General features: G+C 41.7%; 1 protein-coding gene across 1 annotated transcript in view; it reads right to left on the bottom strand.

The window, feature by feature from the left end:
• The window catches only part of LOC309820411 (uncharacterized protein), a 98,804-nt gene extending 87,644 nt beyond the window's left edge, over nucleotides 1-11,160 (bottom strand). The window contains exons 1-3 of the mRNA XM_082651142.1: nucleotides 11,031-11,160; nucleotides 4,383-4,473; nucleotides 1,879-1,940 (exon numbers count right to left, since the gene is read on the bottom strand). Of these exons, the coding sequence (XP_082507268.1) occupies nucleotides 1,879-1,940; nucleotides 4,383-4,464 (144 nt within the window). The 5' untranslated portion in view covers nucleotides 4,465-4,473; nucleotides 11,031-11,160. The remainder of the gene's footprint in view (nucleotides 1-1,878; nucleotides 1,941-4,382; nucleotides 4,474-11,030) is intronic.
• Between the last annotated feature and the right edge of the window lie 9,084 nt (nucleotides 11,161-20,244).

Here is a 20,244-nt window from a genome sequence, read left to right as displayed (position 1 = left end):
TTTAGTTTTTTCTTTTGCCCTACCCAGGTACGTGGGGGGTTTCTTGCCTTTTGGGAGGTCTGAGGTCTTCTGCCAGCGTTCAGTAGATGCTCTGTAGGAGTTGTTCCACGCGTAGATGTATTTCTGGTGTATCTGTGGGGAGGAACGTGATCTCCGCGTCTTACTCTTCCGCCATCTTCCCGGAAGTCTGAAAGTTTAAATTTTTGAATTTCTTTGCCACTTCCTTAGTTTTGATCATCTTGGACAATATATTTTTAATACTGACTTTTAAAAAGAATTGTGCTTCAGTGTTTGCTATCCTTAGAGAGACAGAAACAGATAAGTACAACTAAATACTTATTTTTCAAAAGTCTCAAAAGTATAAGGGAAATGAAAGTAATTATATCTTCAAATGATTTTGGGGTACGTTTCTAATTTCATACTTCTGATGCGATTAAAGATTAAAACTGTATTAAGACATTTGAGACATGCCGCATTGGTATTAAATGAATTTAATTTTGTGTAAAGTGACAGAAATATTTTCTTCAGCAAACATACCTGCAGATATAAAATCACAACCATAAATCTACAAAAAAGCAAGCTATTGAATGAAATCTGATTGGTTATTTCCCTGCAGTATGGATCTGCTAATAATTTAATTTACTACTTGCTAACAGAAGCCAAAATTTAAATATACATATATATATGTGTGTGTATATATATATATCTCTTCAATTTTAAGTCATTCATATATATGAACAAGTATACATACACATATATATCAATTGTTCATATATATATATATATATAAACAATTTAAATTAAAAAAAGTACATCTGGTGGCCTATTTTTTCCCCCCGATTTCTAAAAAACACCATATTCTATTCTAGGCAGTGGAATGTCAATCCACCTTAAGGGTTATTCAATGCATATCTGAGAAACCACTGCTTTAGCCAATGATGTACTTATTGAGGGAGGCCCTAGTGCCACTGTCAAGAGCTTATCCACAGGAGAGATAAGAAGGTACTTGTTTGGTTTGTGAAAAGAAGGAGTAGTGAGGAATGGCAGGTAGCTGCAGGCTGATGACACGTGATGTCCGTATATATGTAGAACCAACACGCCATAATTGCACCCGTTTTCCATACCCAAATCCAAAGCCTTTATATCATTAATCCCAGGCAAAAATGGTAAGATTCATGTGTGTTACTATCCCACGGCTTCAAGATGCCTCTAAACTCATATAAGTATGTCTAAGTTTTATCAGTGGAGGACAAACCAGGCTTCTATCACCAAGCCCCATTCCATAACAGGCAAACCAGTCCAAGACTTCTCTGAGTGCTGCAGGAGAGTCTATGGAAGGGGCGCTCACTCCACTGTGATGCCTAAAATGCCTTTGCACAGAGCAAACATTCAATACATGCTGAGTGAATGAATCAGTGAACTCGTGTCATAAAACAGGATTATTTCAGGGAAATTCCATTCAACAGGTTGGCATTCCTTCCTACCCATCTTAACTGTTAAGCTTGCCATCAGACAAAAATTTAATTATAAAACGTTAGAGCTGAGGAAATTTTAGAAACTATCTACTCTCCAAAGGTATACAACTTTAATTTAGTGGTAAAAATCACTAGGAGTGATTTAGGAGTCTATCAGACCTGAGTCCACATTCCACATCTACCATATTTTGGTGAGCAAATAACTACTTCTGAGGCTCTGTTCCATGTATGCATTATGGGATATCATAATAACACATACATTAATTGTATGACTATCAGAGGATGAAATGACACAATCCATTTGCCATGGTCGGCTAAGTAATTTGCACCAAGTAAGCACTCAAGACATTACCCAATATTAATAGTGGAGAGATGAAAACAAAACTCTGGGACTGATGCCTACCTTAGTGGCCCAAGTGGTCATAATGACTGTCTTCCATTCAGCCTGCTCTCTTCTCACTAAGACTAAGGAAGAGAAGATGAACAAATTAGGAATAACAATTTGAAAATGGTTTTATACTCCCTGAATGAATGGAATTATAATAAAATGATTCATGAGTTCTGCAGAAATATGATGAGACTTTAGATCTTTATGTTAGTTCTCTACAAAACCAATTGATGGCCCTAACATGTACCTTCCCACCCAGCCCCATCCTTACCAGGATCAAACATCATTGTAAATGGAAAAGTCAACAACACATAATCAACAAGCTAAGTTACAAGCCAGTGAAGTCACAGAGCTTTGATAGAGAAAATTCAGATTTATCATTATATGTAAAAATAAGATGATATGAAGAACTCAATCTAAAAAATATTACTGGAGATCTATAATCTCTACAATAGTGCTATAAAAAGTAAAGAGCTAGAAATCTATTTAGATGGTTTTCCTTATAAGAAAGCACTTTCTGTATAACTTTTAATGTACTATTGATGAGAACAATTCAACAAAATTCAAATAAATATCTGCAGATGTACTACAAGAAGAAAAGAACAGAGTTAGATGTGACAGGGGATAGCTGGACTTCAGGATGAGTAAGACCCTATACTTGACCTCAATAAATTAACATGAAATACAGTGGATGAGTCATGTACAGAATGTCAGAATTCTAAAAGGCCAAGCTAAGTACCCAAAGGAACACATGGGGACTCTTAAGAAGGAAATAAAATATTGGTTAGTTGATTATGAAAAGGCAGAAGGGAGTAGGTTCCCTTTGGCTGCTCTTTGAAGAGATCACTTCCTTTCCCACCTAGTCCTGAGGCTAGGGTGGCATGGGCAATAGAGGAATGTGGGGACTGAGAATCATTTCTACTCTCACCAGAGTGGTTGGAAGCAGATTTTCTTACCAGGATGTAGTAGTATGCTAATATTTAAGGGTTCTTGAGGTCAGAGAGAAGGGTTTGAATACTCCGGCTCCATCTCTTGCTGTGGGTCAAGTTTCTTACCTTTCCAGCACCTCGGCGTCTTTATCTGAAAATTAGGGATGATGATAATGTCTCCCACCTGAGTGCGAGAACTACATGATATAGTGCATACGCAGGGCTAAATTTGGCGCCTGGCAAACAGAAAGTGCTCAGTACAGCAGGCGAGTGTAGTGACAATAAAGGCAAAGATGACGGGGGTAGTGCCAGTGTTGCTTCTGCCCCCAGAACAGGCTCTGACTGGGAGACAGTTAAAGCACCTTTGGGTTCATGGGGGTTTATATATAAGCAACGGTTGATCAATGTGAGCTGGTTGTCCAAATGATTATGTGCAATCTAAGAAAAAAATGGGCCTCGGATCTGCTCAGCTACTTAATAATATTAGCAGCGGTAGTAGTCAAAGAAGCTAAATTTTATTACGTGTTTATATGCCAAACAACGTGCTGAACGTTTTAAAAGGATTTACTCACTTATTACAACGAGGCTATATGCTAGGTCCTGATAATGTTATTCGTCTCTTTCAGATGTTGACTGAGCCTCAGACGGGTTACAAAAGCACCTAAGATCCCGTTGTCAGTACATGACGGAAATGAGTTCAAATCCAGCCTGTCTGACTTGTTCTTAATCACTAAGGTATGAAATTAAGCATGTTGCCCTTTGCCTGATTCTCCTTCTGAGGCCTGAATATTTCACTTAGCTCTCTGAGTGCAGAAGAGAGAAAATTCTCTCTCCTTGACCCAACTTGGCATCAATATCCAACTCCCCTTCTCAAAATGTGTTGCTTCAACGAGCAGCAATGAATGCCGGGTCGTGGACCAGTCACCTTGATGACTAAGAGTCAGACATTACGGAAAGAAACTGCTCTGTGACAAACCTACCCTTGTACAGAAAATAGACAGAAATGGGGGGACAGGGCAGAAGATAATGGAATAAGGCATAGAAAAATAGCAACTGGCATCGTGATAGTAATAATAATAATAGAAGTAGTAGTAGTAATAGTAATAGGAATAGTAGTAATAGTAATAATAATAGACTTTACTATGCTCTAGGCATTGTATTAAGTGCTTGGTGTAAGTGACTTCATTTTAACATTGAAAACAAGTCTATGGGGATGAAATATTATTAACATCATTTTATAGGCAGGAGTATTGAGGTTCAGGTAATCAGGTAAATTGCCCAAGCTCATATGGTTAGCAAGTGGAAAGCAGAGATTTGAACCAGCACCTACACTCCTAACCATTATGCTATAACCATTATGCTGAAGACATAAGAATTCCAATGGTCTTTCCCCATAACCCACTCCTGCACTCCAGACTTAAATAGTCCAAGATCAAGAGAGAGCAAGCTTGGAGTTGCCACTCTTCAGTGAGTGTCAATCATTTCAAAACAGTGTGTTTGCTAACAAGATGCAGTTCCTGTGATAATCTTCTCAACCAGCTATCAAGAAACAGGAAGCAAAGATTCAAGTAACAGGATGTTCCTACTTACGAGGAAGGTGGGACAGCATAGTGGACACTGGGCTTAACTGTTCTGGAAAACGTGGTCCCAGTAGGCATACACGCTGGTACATTTTCCCCACCTACCAAATACAAAAGAAGTATTTCATTTCCATGTTGCTCTTCAAAGTTCCACCTCATTCGTGCCTGTCATTCATCCTCTGGCCTCTTCCTGTCTCCATTTCTGTACAGAAAGGTGCTGAGTCTCTGCTCTCGGATACGAAAAGGGTGTGTTAGGAGAGGGAGCCGTGGTACCTCGATGTCTTTTTCTTTCATCTTAATTCTATTATGCCAACTCCACTGAACTTAATTAGAGTGAATACAGAATTACACAATTACCCTCTGTTCTATTCTTCAGATGTTATATTTTGATAAAATTTACGACATGCTGCTCTCCCCTTGAACACCAGATGAACACTAGAAATGGATGTGTGTTGACATAAAATCTGTTATAATTGCAATTAAAGTATAGCTTACATAATGTTAGTGTTAACATAAAATTATAGATGTGTAGAGACAACGTGGTCATGCATTTTTTAGTATAAGTACATGCTTAGACCAATATCTGTTAGCGGAATGAAGATGGAAGAGAATTTTGGTTAAGCCACAAAGGCTGTTTAAGGACTTGCAGATAGCTAAGGGGAACTCAAAGACCAGTAAGATAATATTTCCCCTGCCATGTTTGCAATTGCAAAGTGAAGGGAAGATGTGAAAGGAAGTACCCCTATGGAAATTACAAGACAAGTACATTTTTTTCCTTGAGTACCTGGGTAAATGCTTAAATTCTAATGTATATCAGTGATGCAAATTTTCAACTGAGTTTGATAAATCATAAAATAATAATTATACATATATGTATATAAAACTGCATGGAACTAGGCAGTTCAGAATTACTTCTAATTAAAGAGGTACCCTGTGACAACTAACTTAAACCTTACAAAATATGGTTCCAAGTACCCTATCAGAGTGAAAAGCAGGAGACTGAAAGGTTTATTGTAAATGTTTGTAGTCATGGTGTCTTAACTAAAACTACTGTGTCACAAATACTATTAAAATAATTGTGACATTTTATTCACTTTTACTGCAAACAACAAAACAAACTATAGGTATTTTTTCATTTCAGGTAATTATTTTAGCTAACAGTTATTAAATGTTTTGAGAAGACAGAGTGCTAATTGCATTACTTCATTTTATCTTTAAAATAGCGCTTCCGTGTAATTATTCTTAATATCTCCATGGTATTAAAGGGTATCTCTAGTTTAGACCTTTCTTCAGAACTGCAGACTTGTGTATCCAACTGTGTACTCAGCATCTCTACTTGGACGTCACGAAAACATCGCAAATCTTATACCTCCAAAACTGGTCTTTAATCCCCCAAACATGCTCTACCCCAAACTTTTTCCGTCTTAGGTGACAGTAACCACACCTTTCCAGTTCCCCAGGCCCTAAATCTCAAATTCACCCTTGACCCCCTCTTCCTTTCCATTCTTGCATTCAATCTACCACGAAATGCTGTCACAACCTTCCCAATGTGCCACTTCTGAAAATTACCAGCCGCTAGCAGCCTGGTGCAGGCCAACAACATAGACCTTGAGGATCCTGTAGTCGCCTCCCGAGATTCTCCCTGACTCCACTCTCTCCCCACATCCTCAAGACCACAGATACAGTTATGCTTTTCAAACAAGAGACAGTTCATGCCACACCTCGGCTAAAATCCTGCCCCTGGCTGCCTACACTTAGAGTAAAAGACACAATGCATGTGATGGCCTCCCAGGACTTATCCAATCCATCCCATCACATATCCAACCTCCAGCCCTCCTGCTGTCTCTTCCTCCCCACTGACTAAGTCAGCCAGGGTGGCCTCCTTGATATTCCTCCAAGCTGCCCGGCATATTTCTGCCTTAGAGTGTTGGGACTGGTTATTCTTGCTCCCAGGGAGTGGTCTCCCCATCATACATTCTGACATCCTCACTTCAAGTCTTTGCTCAAATGTCAACTTATAAAATCCACCCTGACTACCCTATTTAAAATCAGAACCTACCTGTACACTCCTCCAGCACTCCCAACCCAAGCCTCTTCAGTGACCTTCACATCCTTTGCCTTATCCCGTAGCGCCCATCAACCTGTGACAAAGCATAGAATTTATTTATAACATCCGTTTCCACACGAGAGTGTAAGGAGGGAGAAAGCATGCAAGAAGGAGCACGCAGGCAAAGGCTCTTGTCTAATTTATTCATTGATATGTCCAAGCATAGAGACCAGGAAGATGCTTAATAAATAGTCCTGAAAAAGATACAGATGAGGAAACTAGTAGTAAAGCTCAGAAAGTTTAAGTAACTTCCTCAAGGTTCTAGAGCTAGAAGAGGGTCACAGTAGAATTCACACTTGGGGATGTCTAACTTCAAATCTCTTAGCCTCTCTGCTATCTTTTTTTTTTTTTTTTTTCTTCTTTGCGGTACGCGGGCCTCTCACTGTTGCAGCCTCTCCCGTTTCGGAGCACAGGCTCCGGACACGCAGGCTCAGCAGCCATGGCTCACAGGCCCAGCTGCTCCACAGCATGTGGGATCTTCCCGGATCGGGTCACGAACTCTCAACCACTGCGCCACCAGGGAAGCCCCTCTCTGCTATCTTAAGTCCATGCAATTCAGGATTTGTTTTAATCAGTGCCATGGAAATTCTCACTCCACTGAATAGGATCACTAAAGTGTTCTCTGTCTAGATTTATATATATATTTTCCATTTAAACAAAGGAAACAGAAGAGGGGAATTCATCATGGGTTATTGCGGTAGCTTTACAGCAATTTTAGCAATAATGACATTTAAGTAATAGTGATATTTAATGATAGCATAATAATAATAAAATAATAGCTCTTAAATGTATTGAAGACGATTCGCATGCTAAACTCGGTGCTAAAATATTTCCATGTATATTTTGTGCAAAATCCTTATGAATATCCTATCAGATGAGCTTGATGTGTAACTTCACCAGGCATACTTCTCTTATTCCGCTTTCAAAGATAAGGAAATTGATGAGAAGTGTGGTAACCGTTTGATCAAGATGAGACTGGTAATAAGTTGTGAGTATGAATTTAAATTCAGGTCTAACTCCAGAATTTGATTCTCAATCCATACATGAAAATTCTGATAATTCCTTTGATAAGGGTATGTTCTCTCCTGGAAAACATCCCCCATTATGTCTGCCTGTGCTCATACCTTCAGAACACAGTCAAGTTTAAAACATGATAAAAATGTTTAAATAGTGTGCTTTAATAAATGGAAATATCTTCATCTAAACAATAACACAAAAAGGCAGGCTGAGCCCTTTGAAGTGGCTTCGTTGCTATCTTCCATCCAGAACAAGAGAAGGAATCAACAGCTGCAGAGTGAAGAAAGCATGAAACCCAGAGATGGAGGATTCTGTAAATGACCGATTACAAGACTATTAAGCCGCACTTTCATAGCAAGAGGCAAAATGTTCCATTAAACTGAAAATTCTTCTACCCCTCACTCCAAGGCCCACACAAACATTAATGCTGCATTTATTAGGATGTATTTCCTGTGCTCTATCAACTTGACTTTCAGCAACTGTATTAATACAGTCCTTTCGTTTTGCACATATATCTGAATGATGGATTCCATTACTGGAGTTTTGTAGAAAGAGTGGAGGGAATGAAGTAAAGTTTGGGAAGAGCCATCATAATCCATAATCATGGGCACTGAATCAGGACAAGAAGAAACCTCTCTTCTCATTTATTTGAGTGAAAATTCTACTATATATTTATTGCCTCTGTACAGGGCCATGTGTTGAATAATGGAAAACAAGCATCTTTCATTTGGAGGTAGGATTTGTGTGCTCAAGTTTCGATGGGCCTGTAGAATTAATCTTGTTTTAGAAATGAAATAAAATGTAATTTCTTACTGTAAGTAGATGTGGTTAAGCAACTGGCAACTTTGATGTCTTTAAATCACTGCAGTTTCGGGGTGGGCAAATCTATAATTATTTCAAGCACTTCTTTATTGGTGCAACAATTGAGCAGTGTACATAGTGGTCAACAACCTGGGCATTGTCAGACGACTCTAAGTTTGAATCTAGACTTTGCCACTCACCAGCTATGTGACTTTCAGCTATGAGAATCACTTTCTTCAGCTTTACAGGGTGGATTATTATATGCCCTTTGCAGAACTACTGTAAGAACTAAATGTGTATGGGCACAGTGGCTCATAGTAAGGGCTCAAATTAGTACTGTGGTCACTACTAGTAGTATTGAAAAGAAATTAGAACTTCTATTCTCATCAAGTGGGATATGTGTCCCTTTATCATTGTAATTTCATATCATTTTACTTTTGACCTTATAATTTAATAGCTTGATCCAAGAAACATTTAGCAGTAAATATAATTGAAAGAAGATTACCTGTCAAACATGAAATACTGTAGTATCAAGTGTGCTGGCACAATATTCTTCTCAGATAATTAACCTGTAAAAATATGTTATTGTCTTCTTTTTAATTGAGCACATCGAACATATATATTGACTGTGCCAATTGGCGAAAGGTCCATTAATTCATCAGTCTAACTATATGTTGCATAAACGTCTTCTAAACATAATCGTATATGTATTTTATTTGTTGGGAAAATGTGTTTGAGATTGTTCTTTTCTGCCTATTTAAAGTCAAAGAGGATGAGAAGTAGAGTTAGGCTTAATGTACTTTGTACTCCATTATGCCATGAAAATGCTTCTGTGCCCTGGAGACAACAACAAAAGATTTGCTTTAATGACAAGAATCAAGTATGTTCTAAAGCTTCCAGGTAGGAGGCGTATAGGTTGCAGTTTATATCAGAAGTCTTTGCTCTCTCTCTCAACTGCGTCTAGATGGGAAAGATGTGGTCACAAGTTCTTCAAGGTGATATAGTAAATGTTGGAAAAGAGGGGGGTAGGAGGCAGAGTTTTGAATATCTCAAACTTGAGCTAGAAGGATTTTATTTAAAGAAAATAGCGGTTATGATTTTTCACTTAAGGAATGCCAGTCAGCAAACCTGACATTAATGTAGGAAATTAGCTCTTTTAGCTATGATGCTTTCAAATGCACATGGCTGAAAACAAATTCAAAATAGTCAAAGGAAATTTAAAAACAAAAACCAAACAACAACAACCAGCTCAACAAACAAGTACTAGAAATTCAGGGATGCAGCCATATTCAGATACAGTTGGATTTGGACGTTCCAGAGTATCAGCAGGGTTCCAGCTCTCTCTCCGTCCCTCAGCGCTGCTTACCTCTGCAAGACTTTATTTTACAGAAAGTCTCTCCTTGTGCTGGATGGTCACTGGGAGTCCCAGAGTCATATCTCCCCAGCTTAGAAATTCCAGAGAGAAAAGACAATTCTTCCATTTTGCTCTGAGAGAAAAGTTCTGGAGAGCAGTCTGATAGACTTAGCCGAGGTCAGATGCCTACCCATGAGCCAATCACCTGCTTTACTGGAGTTCAGTCCCTGGGCGACTCATCCCCGGGGCCCGTGAGGAGGCAGGATGGCATTATCTGGCAGTTCTCCAAGAAAAGCCTGCTGTTTTTTTGTAAGATGAAAGGGGAGAGGACATGGTTAATGAAACCTGTATCTGCTTCTGTAAAATCCACAGAATCTTACTCCCTGTCCTGTGTCGATGACCATGCAGTAAGCTGACCCAGGAGGTCATCTTTCCCACAACAGTCTTTATATATATGACTAAGGAACACTGGTAAAAGAATATGGGAGAAAGTCTGAGTATGACAAGTCAGCTAGACTGATATTAACTAAAAAAGCTGTGTGAAAATATCCTTAAAAAGTTGCCCCCAACTCACTCAAAGTCCAAAGTTGGAGCTGGAAATACAATGTCATGGAGTTTGGATAAGAACAGGTTTTCTCCAAGCTGAACTATGACACAGAGATTAGCGACTTCGAGAAACTATACTTTTCCAAAGAAAAAACATCACATGAGAAAAATGAGGCCTAGAAAAATTAAATGACTTAAGGTAACATAGCTAATTAATGGCAGGACTGAGACTAGAGTATATACTTTGTGTAACTGGCTATGGTTTTTTTGTTTGTTTGTTTGTTTTGTTATCAGTTCAAAACGAGACAAACTTAAAGAAAGGAAACACAACCAAAACTCAGTGGTTGGAAAAGAGATGGATGTGAACGCCCACTTGTTTCTTACGTATAAAGTTACCCCTCGCAGTGTTTTGGAGGAGAAAACGCTGGCTCTTCCCAACGTTGGTTATATACACAAAGATTCCAAAGACAAGACAAGTGCTTTGCAAACAAAGTAACTAGAACCAGCTCAGGCTTCCCCGCGCCCGGTCCTACGTTCCACGGTCAGAACCACCAACTGTATGCCCCCGGGGAACAAGGTGATTCAGAAAAGCTGGCGTCTTCAGAGAGGGGAGAACACTTAGCTGGGAAGAGAGGAGAAAACTTGCTCAGCTTCTTGCTGGGGTCTGAAACGATCCCAACAGAGTCCTTAAACCCCTCAGGTTTCCCCAATCAAGCACCCTCGCCTCCAACCTGGGCCACCCCAGATCTGACTATCAGACGACAGAAGTCTGCGGACGCACGAAGAGCTGACCATCCCACGAGAGGAACCTACGCGCGGCCGCGCCCACTCACCCGCCGCTCCCCGGGAGACGGGAGACGAGCCCGGGGTCCAAGTCCTGGGCGTGGCTGACTCACCCCTCTCCGGGCCCAGCTCCAGCTCACCTCGGCGCGGCCCGCCTGGGCGCCGCCATCTTGACCACGAAGGGGGCCTCGCGCCGGAGGCCCCTGAGAGGGCGCCCTGAGCGGAGCCGGAGCGCCGGGGAGCCCCAGGTAGGCGCCCTACGTCCCCCGCGCGCTCGCGCAGCGTCCACGCGCGACGAGAGTCCCTCACGCAGCCCCCGACCCAGGCTTCCGCGGACCCGGGGCCCCGCGCAGCCCGCACCGCGGCTCAGGCGGCGCCGAGGGCGGCCCGGGCGGAAGAGCGGGCGGGGGGCACGCGCTCGGTAACCTGGCAACGCGGAGCAACCCGGCGTCTCTGGCGAACCCCAGGCTTCCACCGCGAGGGAGCACGGACCCCCGCACCCGCCGTCCAGCCCTCGCCGCCGCTCGGTCGCTCCGCCCGCTGCTGCCCGCTGGCTATGGTCTTTTCAATCCATGATACAACGTCTATAGGTAACGAATCTGTTAAACCCTAAATGTTTATGATATTCAAGTAATCCAGTATCTGAATTATTCTTGAAGATAAAACATCCAAAGACTTCTTAATTGTATGGGTATACATACATAAAATACACGTGGAGGTAACTTCAAATATAGTATGTGCCTGTCTCTATTCCTTCCCCCTCCGCTCTTTAAAAAATGCCCCTTTAAAAATTGCCCACTCACCATCTGTTAGGTAAATTTGCTGAAACACAGTAAATGTGGAGACAGAAATTGTTATAGAGACTATTCCAAATGGCACTGACACCTGTATTTATGAAATGTTTAAAAGGGTAAGTTAGAGTTGTTTTTTTTTTTAAAAAAAAATCCCACTATAGTAACACTACATCATCCTAGGTGCCCAGTTCTATCCAATTACATAAGATGGAGAGAGAGAGAGAGAGAGAGAGGAGGAAGAGAAAGAAGAAAGGAAGAAAACCAAGTACTTATGTATAAAATGTTGCTGCCAAAGTTTGAGATTATACTCAAGTGCTGGGAGCCGTATAGGAAGTGCCTTTGAGTCTCAGCACGGACGAGACCCGTAGTGTCAAGCAAAGTTGATGCTATCAGGCACAAATATGGAGAGGCAAAGTTCTCCTCTGCAAAGCTGATGCTGTCAGACATAAAATTGGAAAAGCAAAGCTCTCGGTTGCAAAGCTTCCTGAACACAGGGTTTTTTACATTCCCCCTACCCTGTTGTTCCATGAAGAGCAGCTCCCTTTTTTACCGTGGCTAGGGGGCATATCTTTATATCATGCCCCATACATGGAGTTGCTTTGAGCCAAGAGCCTGGTATCCCTGGGCAGAGAAAACTCTCCCTCCCTGGGACTTCCTGCTGATGGAAGTTCTTCCTTCCTCTGTCCTGCAACGGCCCCTCTTGCCCTTTTGCCAAGAGGCGCTCTCTTTTCACAATCTCTTTGCCCAAGGCTGGTGCCTGGGCTTTCCTGCCCACACTGAGGTTGAGGCCTCCTGGTGGCTGGTGCCGTGCAATCGGTCTCTCTTGCCCAGTGCTGTAAGCTGGGCTCTCCCTGGAGGAGAAACCTGGGTTCCCGAAGACATGTGACCAGAGCCGGGGCCCCGCCAGTTGGCGAGGGAATCCCAGGGCAGGTGCTGGGCGTGGAGGCCACGGGGGCATAGGCTACCAAGGTGACAGAGAACTGACCTTCTCTGGGGGCGCTGCACCTCGCCCACTCACACACCTCACATCTCCCTGCTTGGCCCCGGAGGATGGCTGGTTAGCCAGAGACGGGTAAGATTCCTCAGGGAAGGAACAACCTAAGACAGGCACAGTCGCAGAGGGGCCATCAGGAGAGAACTTGGGGGCCAACAGAGGTGGGGCACAGACCCTCACCCCCCCAACTTTGCAGGGGCCTGAACCCTCACCTGTTTTGAGGGAGGTCTCCTGTCCCCATGGCTGCTTCGATTCCCACGCCCAGCTCAGATGGGAACCCAGGTAGCAGACAAGAGACCTGGCCAATAGCAGCTGCTCTCCCGCCGCAGCAGGACTTTGTTTCCCATTTCCTCCGTGAACCACAGCCTTTTTTGTGTGGAAGCAAAGCTTTCCTCTGTGTGGTTCCCCTTGTTTTCCCCTGCCTTTGCCTAAGACGATTTTTGTAGGATTGTTATTGGTGTTGGGAAAAATGTATAGTTTTAATGCAGGGGTTTAAGAAAAACCCCAAGTTAGGGTAAAAACCAAGAAAAGAATTGTAGCTACTTCGGCTCCTTTAATGATTATATTTGTTGGGGAAATACAATGGTGGGAATATTTTTGCAGTAGTTTTTGATTTTAAAAGAAAAATTGTGAGAGTCATGGCCTCCCAGTAGAGTTATAAACATGTTGGAAAATACCTGGGTATGGTGGCGAGTTTTTATGCAACAGTGAGTTTAATCAATGAGTTTATGGTACAATGCCCGCTCCCATAGTTTTTTAGAAGCATAAAAATAATGTGTATTGTTTTGATTATTATGGTAGGGTTGGGAAATTTGTAGATGAAATGTTGTTTGAATATTGTTAATCACTAATAGAATTATATGTTTAAGTTTATGGCTTGATCAAGCAGAATGTGCAGGTACAAGAACACCTTAATCTTCTGAGAAGAATGAGGAAACCGCAGACAGAGTTCCTGACGTAGATGTGACCAAGATGTACCTAACCACAGAAGATGAAAGAGACTTTGGGCGATGGGAAAATTACCTAATTTGTTTTGATTAATTTGCTGATGTAAACCACCTTTGTTTTGTGGCCTATGTGGGGGAGTTTTTGGCATGGGAATGAGGATGTTGAATTTGAAAATGAGATCACTTTATAGTATAAAAACTTTTGGAATCTTGAAAATAAATTTGTCAGAGCCTTGCATCCTCTGAGGTGTCTTGTGCTCTGTCCACGCCGACTCCGTCCTCCCCTTTGGGTGAATCCTGTCCAGCTGGGGCCGGTCCCCGGCAAGTGGTGCCCGAACAGGGACCTGAAGGGGTAAGTATTATTTTTGTTTTCTCGGACGGATAGGAGTCTCACCGTAGGGTGCTGCAGACCCCCAGTTAAGAATACTGGTTAGGAAGGTGAGTAAAGCGGTGTCAAGATGGGACACGCTGAGTCCAAAGAGAGGCTCTTATTTATTGATATAGTTAAACATATGATAAATGGAAGAGGAATTAAGGTAACTAATAAGCAATTAACTCAGTTTTTTCAGTTCGTACAGGAACAATGTCCTTGGTTTCCAGAAGAGGGAACAGTTAATATAGAAACCTGGCAAAAAGTGGGGCAAACTTTGCAAGTATATTATAGTCATTTTGGACCTGAGAAGGTTCCAGTAGATACTTTTACTTTATGGAACCTTATTAGAGAGAGCATTGCTCCCTTGCCTGAAGGTCAAAAGAACCCATATAAATATCCTACAGAAGTAATGGATGAATGTACTCCGTTACTTTCCCCAAAAACATCAAAAGATACTAAGGTTTTGGCTGCAGCTTTAAAAGACTGTAACCTTAATGACAATGATTTAGAGGAGGAAAATGAGTCACCTACTGATACTAAGCCTAATTTGTTAAAAAACCCTCCTTTTGATGATGAATTGCCTCCTGCAGATCAGGATGATTTAGATGCTGCTGCATATGATTATGAAAGAAGGAAGTATGAACCCCATGGTGCTTTTTCAATGCAAGAAACTAAGAAAAATAGGCCTAATTTACAGAATATGCGCCCTTTGGGTCGTCTACCGACCGCCCCACCAGCACCTTTAAGTTCTTCACTTCCCCCTTTTAAAAGGTCAGGACATTCAACTTTACATGTTAGGGGCCCACCACCTCCACCACCTTTTAATAAAGGTCAAGGCGAATATAAAAGACATAGGAGAATAAACGGTGAAGATGATGATTATGCTTTTGCAGCCTGCTTTCCAGTCATTTTTGAGGATGGTTTTGATGATGATGATGTATATTGGGATCCCTTGCCTCTAAAACTTTTAAAAGAACTTAAAAAGGCCTGTGTAGATTACGGACCGTTGGCGCCTTATACTATGACTCTTATAGATGCTTTGGCAAATAGATGGATGACTCCATATGACTGGATTCAGGTTACAAAGGCCTGTTTATCGGGAGGACAATATTTGCTTTGGAAAACAGAATATGAAGAATTGGTGGCTAAGCAACATGCTTTAAATAAGAAAAGGGATAAATTTAATATTACTAAAGATATGTTATTAGGCCAGGGAGAATATGATACAGCCCAACAGCAAATGCATATGGGAAAGGAGGCTTTATGGCAGGTAACTATGTGTGCAGTGAATGCCTGGAAGTCTTTGTCTTTGACTCCAGGAAAAGCCTCCACTTTAACAAATTTAAGACAAAAGCCTGAGAAGCCATATGAGGATTTTGTTTCTCGCTTGCTAACAGAGATAAAAAGGGTAATAACTGATGAGGATGCAGCTAACATGTTAGCTAAACAATTAGCCTTCGAAAATGCCAATCCTGTTTGTCAGAACTTGATTCGACCAATTAGAAAAACTGGCAGCATTTCAGATTTTATTAAACAATGTTCTGATGTGGGTCCCTCTTATATGCAAGGGATTGCTTTGGCAGCCGCCCTAAAGGGAGAAACACTTCCTCAATGTATGATGAATATGGTTCAAAAAACAAAAAACCCTAAGGGATTAAAAGGAAATAATTGTTTTGCTTGTGGAAGTGCAGGTCATTTTAGTAGGGAATGTCCTAATAAAAATATACCTCCAGCAGGTCCTGTTAGAATGATATCTCCTGGTAATGTTGGGGTCCCAAAGACTCCTTGCCAAAGATGTGGGAAAGGAAATCATTGGACTAAATTGTGTAGGAGTAAATATCACAAGGACGGACACATTCTTCCCCCTAATGGGGTTTTTGCAGTGCCTCAGGCTGGAGCTCAGATGCCAATATTTCCTGCACCTGTTTTTCCAGGTACACCTGCTGGAACTAATTCGGGAAACTTACTTCGGGCCCAACCCCGGGCCCAACAAACAATAGGGGCCATTCACCAGACGCTCAATCCCTTTCTTCCCTCAGGGGAATCGATGAATTGTTCAGGGCCACCCCAGGCAGCGCAGGATTGGACCTCTGTGCCACCTCCACGACAATATTAACTCCTGACTCTCCAGTTATAAAAATACCAACTGGGATTAAAGGTCCATTGCCCCCAGGAGTAATGGGTCTAATTATTGGTAGGAGTTCAACTTCCTTATCTGGCTTAACAGTTTTGCCTGGAGTAGTTGACTCTGATTATACAGGAGAAATTCAAATAATGGTGGCTCCCTCTAATAAGACGCAACAAATTTATGTGGGACAAAGAATAGCACAATTGTTATTGCTACCATATTATAAGACAGGAAAGAATGTAATTCAAGAAACTAGGAATGAGAAAGGATTTGGCTCCAGTGATATGGCATTTTGGATTCAAGAGATTACCAGAAATAGACCTTTGAAAACTTTAAAAATTAATGGAAAAAATATTCAAGGTTTATTAGATACAGGTGCAGATGCTTCCTGCATAGCAGGGAAAGATTGGCCTAGCAGCTGGCCCACCCAGCATGCTGACAATATGCTAGCAGGTCTGGGAACTGCTCCAGCAGTAGCTAAGAGTACCCAGATTTTAACTTGGGAGAATACTACCAATAAACAAGCAGGCTCCTTTTGTCCTTATGTAATACCTGGCCTGCCAATTTCCCTTTGGGGAAGAGATATACTTATGCAGATGGGAATGCTCCTGTATAGTCCAGATGATTGGGTCTCCTCACAAATGTTAAATATGGGTTATGACCCAGATAAAGGTTTAGGAAAAAATCAGGAGGGAAGATTATATCCTGTGGTTGCTGAGCCCAAAAATGATAAACATGGAGTGGGCTATCCAAATTTATAAAGGGGGCCATTGTTCTAAAAGCAGCTGACCCTATAGTATGGCTTTCAGAGGAACCTGTGTGGGTAGAACAATGGCCCCTAACTTCTGAGAAATTAGCAGCTACAGATAAATGGGTTTGGGTAGATATTGAAACTGGATATCCTTCATGGATATATTGTATGTATAATAAAGAGAATAAAATAATCATTCCTGGAACTAGATATTATATTTCAGATTGGAGTATTAATTTTCCTGAGGGAGATTATAGAACATATTTAGAGAAAGGCTTGTTATACCCATGGAACGATTCCTATATTCCCCGTCCATTGAAGGTAAATAGATGGAATAGTCATGGATGGGTGGCTCCTATTTATACTTTTGTTTATGAAAATAAAACCTATTATCAACCTCAGTTATGGAGATTACCCTTAACCACTCGTAAAATAAGGTTAGTTAGAGCTACTACCCATGTGGAAGAGTACCATGTTCAAACCTGTGTGTCATCTCCATATTCCTTATTGCTTTCTAATGATAGTGAAAAGTTGCAGATTATGCAGTATAATATGAGGTTTTATATTACCTGTCAGCAATGCATACTGACCACTTGTATTATTCCTGAAATGAATGTGTCAACCATAATGGTGTTAAAAAGACCAGCTTATATTATGCTGCCAGTAGCGCTTAATGAATCTTGGTATACAGATATAGGGGCGGAAATTGTAAGACAGGTTGGAGAGCTTATACGGCCAAAAAGATTTGTGGCTACTTTGATTTTGGGAATTTCCGCCTTGATAGGAATACTGAGCTCTTTTACTGTTGCAACATATACTTTAGTAAAAGAAGTACAAACAGCACAATATGCTAATGATTTATCAAAAAATATATCCTTGGCTTTAGCGACTCAGGAAGCAATAGATAGAAAGTTAGAAGCTAAAGTTGATGCCCTTGAAGAAGCAGTTTTACATATTGGTCAAGAACTTACTGCTTTAAAAATTCGCCTATTTTTAACATGCCATAAAAAATATTCTTGGATATGTGTTACTCCCTTAAAAGTAAATTATTCTGAATACTCCTGGGAAAAAATTCAAATGCACATTTTAAATATATGGAATTCTAGTGATGTAGGAATTGATTTGGAACATTTACATAAACAAATTCATGATATTGCAGCCTCTCAATATGATATGAATCCCTCTAAGACTGCTGCAGAATTTTTACAAAATTTACAAAGTTATTTTAAGGGTAATTCCTTTATGCATATTTTAATAAATTATGGGGCTGCCGGAGTGGTTATAATTTTGCTTCTTATTTCTTTTCCAGTCATTATCCGATTAATTCAAGTTGCCCTCCAGAGTGTATATAAAACCAAAGTGGAATTGCATACTGCCTTTTTAAAAAATAAAAAAGGGGGAGATGCTGGGAGCCGTATAGGAAGTGCCTTTGAGTCTCAGCACGGACGAGACCCGTAGTGTCAAGCAAAGTTGATGCTATCAGGCACAAATATGGAGAGGCAAAGTTCTCCTCTGCAAAGCTGATGCTGTCAGACATAAAATTGGAAAAGCAAAGCTCTCGGTTGCAAAGCTTCCTGAACACAGGGTTTTTTACATTCCCCCTACCCTGTTGTTCCATGAAGAGCAGCTCCCTTTTTTACCGTGGCTAGGGGGCATATCTTTATATCATGCCCCATACATGGAGTTGCTTTGAGCCAAGAGCCTGGTATCCCTGGGCAGAGAAAACTCTCCCTCCCTGGGACTTCCTGCTGATGGAAGTTCTTCCTTCCTCTGTCCTGCAACGGCCCCTCTTGCCCTTTTGCCAAGAGGCGCTCTCTTTTCACAATCTCTTTGCCCAAGGCTGGTGCCTGGGCTTTCCTGCCCACACTGAGGTTGAGGCCTCCTGGTGGCTGGTGCCGTGCAATCGGTCTCTCTTGCCCAGTGCTGTAAGCTGGGCTCTCCCTGGAGGAGAAACCTGGGTTCCCGAAGACATGTGACCAGAGCCGGGGCCCCGCCAGTTGGCGAGGGAATCCCAGGGCAGGTGCTGGGCGTGGAGGCCACGGGGGCATAGGCTACCAAGGTGACAGAGAACTGACCTTCTCTGGGGGCGCTGCACCTCGCCCACTCACACACCTCACATCTCCCTGCTTGGCCCCGGAGGATGGCTGGTTAGCCAGAGACGGGTAAGATTCCTCAGGGAAGGAACAACCTAAGACAGGCACAGTCGCAGAGGGGCCATCAGGAGAGAACTTGGGGGCCAACAGAGGTGGGGCACAGACCCTCACCCCCCCAACTTTGCAGGGGCCTGAACCCTCACCTGTTTTGAGGGAGGTCTCCTGTCCCCATGGCTGCTTCGATTCCCACGCCCAGCTCAGATGGGAACCCAGGTAGCAGACAAGAGACCTGGCCAATAGCAGCTGCTCTCCCGCCGCAGCAGGACTTTGTTTCCCATTTCCTCCGTGAACCACAGCCTTTTTTGTGTGGAAGCAAAGCTTTCCTCTGTGTGGTTCCCCTTGTTTTCCCCTGCCTTTGCCTAAGACGATTTTTGTAGGATTGTTATTGGTGTTGGGAAAAATGTATAGTTTTAATGCAGGGGTTTAAGAAAAACCCCAAGTTAGGGTAAAAACCAAGAAAAGAATTGTAGCTACTTCGGCTCCTTTAATGATTATATTTGTTGGGGAAATACAATGGTGGGAATATTTTTGCAGTAGTTTTTGATTTTAAAAGAAAAATTGTGAGAGTCATGGCCTCCCAGTAGAGTTATAAACATGTTGGAAAATACCTGGGTATGGTGGCGAGTTTTTATGCAACAGTGAGTTTAATCAATGAGTTTATGGTACAATGCCCGCTCCCATAGTTTTTTAGAAGCATAAAAATAATGTGTATTGTTTTGATTATTATGGTAGGGTTGGGAAATTTGTAGATGAAATGTTGTTTGAATATTGTTAATCACTAATAGAATTATATGTTTAAGTTTATGGCTTGATCAAGCAGAATGTGCAGGTACAAGAACACCTTAATCTTCTGAGAAGAATGAGGAAACCGCAGACAGAGTTCCTGACGTAGATGTGACCAAGATGTACCTAACCACAGAAGATGAAAGAGACTTTGGGCGATGGGAAAATTACCTAATTTGTTTTGATTAATTTGCTGATGTAAACCACCTTTGTTTTGTGGCCTATGTGGGGGAGTTTTTGGCATGGGAATGAGGATGTTGAATTTGAAAATGAGATCACTTTATAGTATAAATGCTTTGGAATCACGAAGAATAAATTTGTCAGATCCTTGCATCCTCTGA

Source organism: Grampus griseus (genome assembly GCF_964374135.1).
Source record: "Grampus griseus genome assembly, chromosome: 3".
Taxonomy (NCBI): Eukaryota; Metazoa; Chordata; class Mammalia; order Artiodactyla; family Delphinidae; genus Grampus; species Grampus griseus.
The sequence above is the reverse complement of the archived record's forward strand: the minus strand, read 5'-3'. Positions and strand labels throughout refer to the sequence as shown.